Source organism: Nicotiana sylvestris, chromosome 1 (assembly GCF_000393655.2).
Source record: "Nicotiana sylvestris chromosome 1, ASM39365v2, whole genome shotgun sequence".
Taxonomy (NCBI): Eukaryota; Viridiplantae; Streptophyta; class Magnoliopsida; order Solanales; family Solanaceae; genus Nicotiana; species Nicotiana sylvestris.
Genome location: NC_091057.1, coordinates 166086789 through 166098625, shown reverse-complemented (window position 1 = coordinate 166098625; position 11837 = coordinate 166086789). Strand labels below are relative to the sequence as shown.

Sequence of the window (11837 nt, the reverse complement as noted above, 5' to 3'; positions counted from 1 at the left end):
AAATGGTCACAATTTTCCTCCAAGCTCAAGAAGATGACTACTTCCAAAATATGATGTCCGCAATCCGCCATCAGAGCTACCTCCAAAGCCATTCAGGGTGGGTCTGGAGGAGTGGCGAAAGGCAAGAAAAAGGAAGAAACATCTATGACATCGTCGGGTGCAAGAAAACACCATACTCCCAGATCCTTTTTCTCAGAAAAGACCCTGCAACACTACTACCCCCACCAAGACGTAGCCTATGCTCCTCATCCATACCCGGTCATGAATGCTCAACCTTATGTCTGGCCACAACAACAAGCCAACCGGAACTAAGCTCCATTTTCTAGAAACCAACCTCCTTACCAAAACCACTATAATCCCCCGGCCTCCACAAAATAATTTCCACCCTCATGAACCACCCAAGACGCCAAATTTTACACCAATTGGCGAACCCTACTCCAGCCTGTTACCAAAGCTTGTTCAAATGGGTCTGCTACAGCCTGTTCCTCAAACCAGGCAAAACCCAGTATCACCCGCTTACAAAGCCTGTACCTGATGTGCCTATCACTCGGGGGCAGAAGGGCACAACACGGATGACTGTTGGACTCTGAAGAGAGCCGTGGAAAACTTGATAGAACAAAGGAATATAGTGATAAGGGATGAAGATATTCATGTGACTAACAACCCGCTGCTGACCCACAACAACGGGCTGGTAATTGGAATAATTTGTGAGGACAAGGAATTTGACCCAGCATTGAAGGCCATCATTATCATCGCTGATGTATAAAAGAAACTAAAAGCTTCCCCGAATCAAGACGAAGGGGAGAAAAAGAACAAAACCACGCCTCCAAAGTCAGAAAAGAAGGTTAAAGTGGAAATTAGGGCAATGCCTCCCAAAGATGTTGTCCTCTATGTCCCTCGAGGCCGCAAAGAAAAGCAGATGGATTTGAGTCCTCCCAGGAGATTCGAACTGAATAAGACAACCCAAATGTATGTGCCCAAAGAAGCTTATGTGATGCGGGGGTCAATTAGTCCACCAAGGCTGAGTGAGCCCGTGGTTATTGGACGCGCACCACAAAAGCCCATGACGGATCCTACCACTGTGCCCTGGAATTACAACAAATCAGCGTGACCTACAAAGGCAAAGAAATTTCAGGAGAAGTTCAAGGAAATAACCCCGCTGAAAAGTATTGTAATTTGGAACAGGTGAACAATGCCACTAGAAAGTGCTTCCCATCTAAGAAACCCGTAAGTGACGAAGAAGCGGAGGCTTTCTTTCAAGAGATGAAAATGGAGGATTATGAGGTGATCGACCAGCTTCGAAAATTTCCCGCACAAATCTCCTTGTTATCTCTGTTGATGAATTCCACCGAACATCAATTGATCAAGACCCTTAATGAAGCATATGTGCCCGTTGAGACTTCTGTAGAGCAGTTGGAGAGAATGGCCGAAAGATTTTTTGCAATTAACCAAATCTCCTTCAGCAAAAATGACTTGCCCCCAGAAGGGGCCGCACATAACAAAGCCCTGCACCTGACAGTCAAATGCGAGCGGTACTATGTGAAAAGGGTTATGTTTGACGGAGGTTCTGGGGTAGACATTTGCCCACTCTCAACTTTGCAGCGTATGAAAATTGGTACCGAGAGAATCCGACCCAACAACATCTGTGTACGTGCCTTCGATGGTATCAAAAGGGACACAATTGGAGAAATTGATCTGATTCTGACCATCGGCCCAGTAGACTTTGATGTAACCTTCCAGGTTTTGGACATGGACACATCCTACAATTTTCTCTTGGGAAGGTTGTGGATTCACGCAGCGGGGGCTGTGCCTTCTACTCTCCACCAGATGGTGAAGTTCGAACATAAGGATCAGGAGATTGTGGTTCACGGGGAAGATGAGCAATCGATTTATCGGGACCCGTCAGTCCTGTGTCTTGAAGCAAGAGAAGGAAGTGAGCACATAGTTTATCAGGCCTTTGAAATCGTGGTCGTTGATCAGTACGAAGAAGGAAAACCTTGTCCTCAACTATTCCTTTCTAATGCATCAATCATGGTGGCCAAAGAACTGATCAGGCACGGCTACAAACCTGGGAAAGGTCTTGCGAAATAGTTGCAAGGAATAGCTGAACCTATCACCCCGACCGCCAGTGAAAAGTTCTTTGGGGTAGGCTTCTGACCCACTCCAACTGATGTAAGATGGGCAGATGATAGAAAGAATGATGGTTGGGTCTTTCCTCAGCTAGTGTCGCATCTATACAGAACATTTGTCAAGCCAAAATACAATGAGGAAGTGGAGGATAAGGCCTTTACGGCCGAAGAAATTGAAGAAATCTGTGGGGCCATGAGGAAGATACTGTATGAAGCCCACATGATTCAACCAGGGGAAGGCTCAAGCATCACTGAGGTGCTGTATATGGGACCTAATGCCAAACTGCATAATTGGAAGGCTACGCAATTCCCAATCAGGCGAGAGTCCCGGTAGACCTGTCCTGCCACTTTTTCTGCATCACGAGTTATTCCAGGGTGTAACTCAGATGTTTTCCTTTAGTTTCCTGTCTTTTAATTTCCAATGTAAACCTTGTTATCTTCAAATTCAATAAAATGAAATCAATATTTCCGTTCATCTTTCTTTATTCTTTCTGATTTGGTTATTTTTCTCTTTTATTTCTTCTTTCAGTTCTAATAATGCGACTTTAAATAACATGACATGCTTGCGGACTTCGTGCCCAGATCCAAACACGTTGTCTAACTGTGAAGTAATGAACCAAGAACCGGAATATGATGAAGAAGAGGCTTTTAGGGAAATAAATCGAGAATTGGAACAGTTTGAGAATAAACCTAAGCCAGACTTAAATGATACTGAGATGGTTAATATGGGTACTTCTGAAGAAATCAGGGAAACCAAGATAAGCATTCACACATATGAGAAAACCCGGAACGCATTGATCCAACTTTTGTTTGAGTTCAATGATGTGTTTGCTTGGTCATACGATGACATGTCAGGACTAAGTGTTGATTTGGTGGTTCATAAGTTGCCAACTTACCCCCATTGTCCCCCTGTCCAGCAAAAGCAGAGAAAGTTTAAACCGATATCAGTGATAAGATTAAAGAAGAGATCACAAAACGGTTGAAAGCGGGGGTGATCCGAGTGGTTCGATATACCACATGGTTAGCCAATGTAGTTCCAGCGCCAAAGAAGGACGGGAAAATTCGAGTATATGTGGATTATAGAGATTTAAACAAGGCAAGTCCCAAAGATAACTTCCCTTTGCCGAACATCCACATCCTTGTTAATAACTGCGCCAAACATGAGATACAGTCCTTCGTGGATTGTTACGCAGGATATCACCAGGTATTGATGGATGAAGAAGATGCTGAAAAGATAGTTTTTACCACACCTTGGGGTACATACTGTTATAGAGTCGTGCCATTTGGTCTGAAGAACGCCGGGGCAACCTACATGAGAGCCAAGACTGCCATTTTTCATAATATGATGCACCGAGAGATAGAGGTGTATATGGACGATGTAATCATCAAATCCAAAACTCAGGACGACCACGTTCAGGACTTGAGAAAATTTTTTGAGCGGTTGCGCAAATATGATTTGAAGTTGAACCCGGCCAAATGTGCATTCGGGGTACCATCCGGCAAGCTTTTGGGATTCATAGTCAGCCAGAGGTGCATCGAGTTGGACCCAGCAAAGATAAAGTCTATTCGAGATTTGCCTCCTCCAAGAACCAAGAAAGATGTTATGAGTTTGTTGGGAAGATTGAACTACATCAGCCGATTCATTGCTCAGTTAACATCCACGTGTGAAACCATATTCAAATTGCTGAAGAAAGATACGGCAATCAAATGGACAAATGAGTGCCAGGAGGCTTTTGATAAAATCAAAGAATATCTGTCGAATCCGTCGGTATTGGTCCCGCCTAAGCCAGGGAGGCCTCTATTCTTGTATCTGACAGTCTTAGAAAATTCTTTGGATTGTGTCCTCGGGCAACATGATGTGACCGGAAAGAAAGAGCAGGTCATTTACTATCTGAGCAAGAAGTTCACCAGTTATGAAGCCAAGTACACTTTATTGGAGAGAACTTGTTGCGCTTTAACTTGGGTCGCTCAGAAGCTGAGGCATTATTTGCAAGCTTACACCACTTACCTCATAACCAGGTTGGATCCTTTAAAATACATATTTCAGAAGCCAATGCCCATGGGTAGATTAGCAATGTGGCAGATCTTGCTCACGGAATTTGACATAGTCTACTTCATTCACACGGCAATGAAAGCCCAGGCATTAGCAAATCATTTGGCTGAGAACCCGGTTGATGATGAATACCAACCTTTGAGCACTTACTTCCCAGATGAAGAGGTAAATTCAGTTGAGGCAATATCTGAAGACACCCATGCTTGGAAAATGTTCTTTGATGGGGCGGTAAACACAAAAAGTGTTAGAATTGGGGCGATCTTAATCTCACCCACCGGCCAGCATTATCCAGCCACAGCCCAGCTTTGGTTTTTTTTGCACAAACAACACCGCCGAGTATGAAGCCTACATTATAGGTATGAACATGGCAATCGACCAAGATGTCGAAGAGTTGTTAATCATGGGAGACTCGAACCTGATTATCCGACAAGCTAAAGGAGATTGGGAACCCGAGATGTCAAGTTTATTCCTTATAGACAACATGTGAAAGATCTTGGCAAGCGATTCAAGTCAATAGAGTTCAGGTACATCCCTCGTTGCCATAATGAACTGGCCGATGCGCTTGCTACTTTGGCCTCGATGTTACCGTACCCAGGCAATGCCCATATTGATACCTTGGAAATCTAAATCAGGGAAAGGCATGGCTACTGTAATACAGTTGAGGCAGAGCCAAATGTTCAGCCATGGTATCAAGACATCAAAAGATTTTTGAAAAGTAAATAATACCTCGAGCAAGCTAGTGGGGACCTAAAGAGAACCATTAGACGGCATGCAAGTAGTTTCTTTTTGAGTGGCAATGTCTTGTAAAAAAGGACCCCGGACCTCAACTTGTTAAGATGTGTTGATGCCGAAGAGGCTGGAAGAATCATGTATGAAGTACACGCAAGAGTGTGCGGACCCCACATGAACGGGTATGTTTTGACAAAGAAAATCCTCCGAGCGGGCTATTATTGGATGACCATGGAAAAAGACTATTTTAGTTTTGTTCGGAAGTGTCATCAGTGTCAGGTGCACGGGGATTTGATTCATGCGCCGCCCACAAAACTGCATCTCATATCAGTACTTTGGCCATTCATCGCCCGGGGCATGGACGTCATTGGGCCAATCGAGCCAAAAGCCTCGAATGGTCATAGATTCATATGGTTGCCATCGACTATTTTACTAAATGGGTTGAAGCAATTACTCTCAAATTTGTCACCAAGAAAGCTGTGGTAGACTTCGCACACACTAACATCATCTGCCGTTTTGGTATTCTTGCAACTATCATTACGGATAATGCTGCAAATTTGAATAGTCATTTGATGAGGGAGATATGTGAACAGTTCAAGATAACACATCGGAACTCTACTCCTTATTGTCCCAAAGCCAACAGTGCCATTGAAGCAACAAATAAGAACATCAAAATGATTTTGAGAAAGATGATTCAAAGTTCCAGGTAGTGGCATGAAAAGTTGCCTTTTGCATTGTTGGGGTATCGCACTACTGTGCGCACGTCGGTCGGAGCAACCCCGTACCTTTTGGTTTACGGCACTGAAGCCGTAATACTCGCGGAATTTGAAATCCCTTCTCTCCGGATCATTGTGGAAGCTGAAATTGAAGATAATGAGTGGGTCAAAGCCCGCCTGGAGCAGTTAACCCTGATTGATCAGAAGCGAATGGCTGCAGTCTGCCACGGGCAGTTGTACCAACAAAGAATGGCCCGTGCTTATAACAAGAAAGTGCGGCCTAGAAATTTTGAAGAGGGGCAACTCGTTCCGAGGCGTATTCTTCCCCATCATCAGGAAGCAAAAGGGAAATTTGCTCCCAATTGGAAAGGCCCATACATCATCAGAAAGATATTGCCCAGAGGAGCATTGTACTTGGGAGATATTGAAGGAAATGATCCTGAGGTAGCTGTGAACGCAGATGCGGTAAAAAGGTACTATGTCTAGTCCTTTTACAGCAATAGCACTATCCGATTGGGATGACGAAGGCTTTCATTCTCACTACCCCAAACACTCCAGTCCTTTTACTAACCCTTTGAGCCGGTTACTTTTCTTTCATTACCCTCTTTGGAACTCATATATATATATATATATATATATATATATATAATAACAACAAAAACAAAAGTAAAATATTTGCCTGAACTACGTTTGACTTGATTCCGAAAGGATACGTAGGCAGCCTCTCTCTAGGGTTCAGTCATACCAAAATAAAAATTCAAAGTTCCCCAAAAAGTGAAACTGGGGCAAATTTTATAATGGTTCGGCGATGATCCCGCTTGAACGGTTCCAAAGTTGTAATTCAATCCAAATTATTTTACCCCAAACCTTGTTCAAGTCCTTCCGATCAATCGGCGAAAGGTTTTCAAAATCGGAGAACGCAGTTGTTTGGATCCGATGCAATCAAACGAGAGAAATAAAATGAGAGAGTCTTATTGGTGAAAACCCACACGGGCACCATGAGGCGATGGTAAGCAGAGAAATGAAAAATGAGAGAGTCTTGTTAGTGAAAACTTGTAAATAGCACTACAAGGCGATGGTGACAAGAGAAATGAGAGAGGTCGATTGGCAAAAACCCGAAAAGGGCGCCGTCGATCGAAAAGAAGAAACCCTTCACCACCATTGGTATTGAAAGAGTCATGACAAGGTTTCTCGGTTTAAAAACACGGGTCGCAATTGGTATGTGAGAAGTTGGATAGTTATGCGGATCGGGTATCCAGTCCAAGAAGCATGTCATGTCTATTGAAGTCTGCATGCACCCCAGATAAGTCCTTCTTTCCTCCCCAAAAGGGACATTTCTCCTTAAATTCATTTTCTTGTCCTTTATTTAATTTTCCTTAAATCCTTTTCGGTCTAACTCTGTTTTAAAACTAATACAAAGAAAATGTGGCAAGACCGGCTTTACAGGTTTTTGCCTAACAAAAGCTAAAGAAAAGCACCCAGCCTTAGCGGGTGCATCAAGTTGATCACGACTAGCCATGATGGCTGATGCTTTGAAATCAAAGTTATTGAAAAGGAAAAGAAAGCCAAAGGCGGAATAAAGTGAAAGGGTCGAAGCACCACGTGGGTAAGCTGTCATGAAATCTTAAAAGCTGAGTCCCTCGGTTTGAAAGATAGATTAATCTTCAGAAAACTACTAAATAACAAAGGTTCTCAACAAAGGTTCGGGCCGAGATCGAGTGATCGAGACAATCAAGGCCAAAAAACAAACCGCTATTTCAAACTAACAATTATTCTTTGTTTAAAATTGAAACAGGTGCAACCCAAGGCAACCATACAAAAGCAGGTGCAACCAAAAGAAAAGTTGCGCAAAAGCTAGAAACAGCTTCGCAGAAACAATCAATCCAAAAGGGAAGTTTTCCTCCAAAATTCTTTCCTGCATTTTATTGAAATAAAAGAAATGAAAAGGAAAATGAAAAAAAAAGGAAGGAAAGAAGAAAAACCGAACAAAATGATAGTTCAGACTCCCTAATCTCAATCTTTTACGCCTTTTGCCAATATTAGGGCTCCAATCCCTAAGTTGAGATTTAGACATAGGGCCTCCATTCCCTAGTCGCCTTTTTGCCAACATTAAGGCTTCAATCCCTGAGTTGAGATTTAGACATAGGGCCTTCATTCCCTAGTCGCCTTTTTACCAACATTAGGGCTCCAATCCCTGAGTTGATGCTTCTAGACATATGGCCTCCATTCCCTAGTCGCCTTTTTACCAACATTAAGGCTCCAATCCCTGAGTTGAGATTTATACATAGGGTCTCCATTCCCTAGTCGCATTTTTACCAACATTAGGGATCCAATCCCTAAACTGAGATTTAGACATAGGGCCTTCATTCCTAGTCGTCTTTTTACCAACATTAGGGCTCTAATCCCTGAGTTGAGATTTAGACATAGGGCCTCTATTCCCTAGTTGCCTTTTTACCAACATTAGGGCTCCAATCCCTGAGTTGAGATTTAGACATAGGGCCTCCATTTCCTAGTCGCCTTTTTACCAACATTAGGGCTCCAATCTCTGCGTTGATGCTTCTAGACATAGGGTCTCCATTCCCTAGTCGCCTTTTTACCAACATTAAGGCTCAAATCCCTTAGTTGAGATTTATACATAGGGCCTTCATTCTCTAGTCGCCTTTTTACCAATATTAGGGCTCCAATCCCTGAGTTGAGACTTTGACATAGGGCCTTCATTCCCTAGTCGCCTTTTTACCAACATTAGGGCTCCAATCCCTGAGTTGAGATTTAGACATAGGGCCTCCATTCCCTAGTCGTCTTTCTACCAACATTAGGGCTTCAATCCCTAAGTTGAGATTTAGACATAGGGCCTTCATTCCCTAGTCGCCTTTTGCCAAAATTAGGGCTCCAATCCCTGAGTTAATGCTTTTAGACATAGGGCCTCCATTTCCTAGTCGCCTTTTGCCAATATTAGGGCTCCAATCCCTGAGTTGATGCTCTTTAGACATAGGGCCTCCATTTCCTAGTCGCCTTTTGCCAACATTAGGGCTTCAATCCCTGAATTGATGTTTTTTAGACATAGGGCCTCCATTCCCTAATCTTTCCTCCTAAGGACACACGATCCTTACTTTATTGCTTTTAATAGAGAGATAATGTAGGTTTTGGTTACAAATAACTCACGAAAGTTTCTTAGTAAAACTGGGGAAGAAAAATTTCGTTCATTTGTCTGTTTTGGTGTCTGAGCAGGTTTGACCTCGAGGCGCAGGATTCGAGGTGACCAAAAGAATGAGTCTCAATCTAGAGCAAAAGAAAAGGAGAAAAAGAACAAAAATAAAGAAATGAACTCAAAGGTTGAAACTGAGAAGGATGCGGACTGTTCAAGATATGATTGAAGTCACAAGCCTCGCAGGTCCCGCCTTGATCTAAAGCTGAAGAATGAACAAGCGGTTACAGCTGACGAGCATCAAGATTCAGATCGGAGTCTGCAGCAAGACCTAACCAAGGCTCAAGATCATGCTTCAAGAGATTTATATAGATAGGAATCTTGTAACTCGTAGTTGATAGGTTTAGCTAGTTTAGCTTTTGATTTTCCGTTTGGTGTAATAAGGGGGTCAGCAAGCAGTAGCAGCAGCAACAGTAAAATCACAGCTCCCAGTAGTCCCTCACAAAACTTCCAGAACTACACTGACCTGATTCCTTTATAGCCAAGGATATGTAGGAAACCTTTGAAGCAAGGTTCGGTCAGATTCTTTTCAAAAAATGCTTCTCATGGAGTGTCAAACGGGCAAAAATCCCTCGGGATTGCTCATTTTATCTTTGCTCGAAAACCCTTCGTGTCTCCGAGCAAAGAGGAGCAGTTGTGAGCACGTGATTTTGCCTCGCATGAATTACTCCTACAGAATTCCAAAAAATAGATTTTTCCTTTTAATTATTTATTATTTTAGGAATTACTGTAGAATTTTTCTGTTTGTTTGCATTTTGTGTGCATGTTTAATCTTGTTCAAATCATATAAAATACAAAAATACATTGTATTTGCATTTAGGATTTAGTTTTACATTTTTAGATTAATTAGTAAATTAGTGTTTTACAAAAATAGAAAAAAGCACAAAAAGTAACTCATTTTTGCATTTTTAATTTTCGAGCTTCGAATTTTGGTAGTTTTTCTTTTAATTTAGTATTTAATTAGTTGTGGTAATTATTATTTGGAGTTAATTAATTTAATTTGGTAGAATAATTTAGTTTAGGGATTAATTTCTATTTTATTTTTAATTTTTGAAAAGAAAAAGATTTTTGAAATAAAAAGAAAGGGAAAAGAATAAGAAGAATCGGAATTTTGGGCCAAATACATCAAATTCCTCAAGCCCAAATCAAATGCACCCGAAACCCAACCAAAACCCGTTCCCCTACCCGGTTCAAACCCCTCAGCGATCCAAACGACGTCGTTTCAATTACCCTTGATCAGGGTCGTCGATCTTAATTGATCGGACAGTCCGGAACTGAGCCTTATCCCATATAAAATTGTCCGAAAACGTCCCCCCTACCCTTCACTCATCTCTCAGTCTCTCATGTAACGCCACCACCTGCCGCCTGCCGGAAATCGCCCACGGCGGCGGCCGGCGTCCAATCGCCATGAAATTAACACTGAATACTCTCCTCACCCCCCCCCTTCCAAATCCCCGTTCACTTTCCCTCAAATCCGGCCTGAGCTCCTCGAATATCAGATTAAAACTCGGAATCCTAGCGCTACCATAGTTTCTCCGGTGGCGTCACCACCACCAATTGACCCCAAACTAACACCAAAGAACCCCCAAGCCTTCCTCGTCCCAAATCTGTCACTCTTTTCCCTCGAATCACCCTAACTTTTGTCGAAACTTGAATCGAAGTTGAAGATTTAAAAGACCAAAATCAGAATCTCTTGAATCTGTGGCATGCATGACATAGGCTTCCAGTTTTCCGAGTTTTGAAATCTGATTCAAGGCAAAATTAATGTGTCTGCTTATTCTTGACAAAGAACAAGCGGTTAGTATCAATTTTGTTTAAATCAGGGCATCCAGAAGTGATTATTTGAGTTGGTAAGTCCTCCTTTCTCTTATCTTTTCTGTCCATTTTGTTATTTCACCACTTACTCCTCTTCCTTTCTTCTCATTTTCGTGAGTAGACTGAAAATTGACCAAGGTTCTGAACCTGGGCTTCTTTTTTTTGGATCGATCCATGTCTATATTTGTTCCGGCTGTGTTTCAGTTTTCCTTTAAACTTTTAAACGTTGTTTTATTCACTCGTCATGCTTAATTGTCACTCATGGCTTTAAGCTTCTGATTTTTAGGCGTATGATTAGTTTAATTAGATGTTGTTGGCTTGGTAATATAGTTAATTCTAGCTCATTATTTGGTTTAAATCAGTCGTTTAGTTTAGATTTTGGTTTTGAAATCATTTAATTGGTCTCTTCTTCTGCTCTTCATGAATTACCAAATGGATTTTCTTATTGGCTTTGGGCTTTGGGGTCATTTCTAACCCATTTTCAAGGGGAGCCCGCTCAATTGGGTTTAAGCTATTGGGTCAACTTGACCCATGAGGTAGGCTGGGGTAATTAACAGGACTTAAAGGGGTAGTCTAGGAATTCTAGGTGAGGGAATCTCTTTTAACTGAATAGGAAGCTTCCTAAAAGCTGGGGATTGGGACTTATTTGAAAAACTGATTTTTAAGCTAGGGATTAAACAGCAAAAGTGAAAATTCCAAAAGGGGTAAGGTGCAAAAATTGAATACTTTTAGGTTGCCTTAATGACTTGCCTATAAAGGCACCCTTTCTTCAGGCTCAAGGGGGAGATTTTTTAGAAACTGAAAATCTCAAAAAACTGTAACGGCTGAGTTTTTTGAAAAAGTCTGAATTCCATTGCTGAAAACTATTAAAATTCTGTTTTGGTTTTGGATTCTTGAGTCTTTTATTAGCTAGAACTTATGAAGAATTTCATAATCATGCTGGGATTAAGAAATTGTTTGAATCTAGTTTGAGGTTGGGTTTGTGGTTTGCTGAATATCACTGTATCATTGTTGGTTTCTTATTGGGTTACTGCTGCTGCTTATTGTTGAATCTTCATTTCTTTGTTTCCTGTTTTCATCTCCAGGTATTTTCGGCACTATGGACATCACTTAATTGTAATATGAAGCTGGGACTTGGAAATATGAAAAGTTGATTTTATTTATTGTTTAACCTTATTTCTTCTCCATTT

General features: G+C 41.7%; 1 protein-coding gene across 1 annotated transcript; it reads left to right on the top strand.

Annotated features, from left to right (window-relative positions):
- The first annotated feature begins 1269 nt into the window (after positions 1 to 1269).
- Positions 1270 to 3112, top strand: LOC138876906 (uncharacterized). The gene is made up of 3 exons (XM_070156077.1): positions 1270 to 2077; positions 2186 to 2390; positions 2659 to 3112. Exons 1-3 carry the CDS (start codon positions 1270 to 1272, stop codon positions 3110 to 3112), a joined length of 1467 nt encoding a protein of 488 aa, XP_070012178.1.
- Positions 3113 to 11837: the final 8725 nt, after the last annotated feature.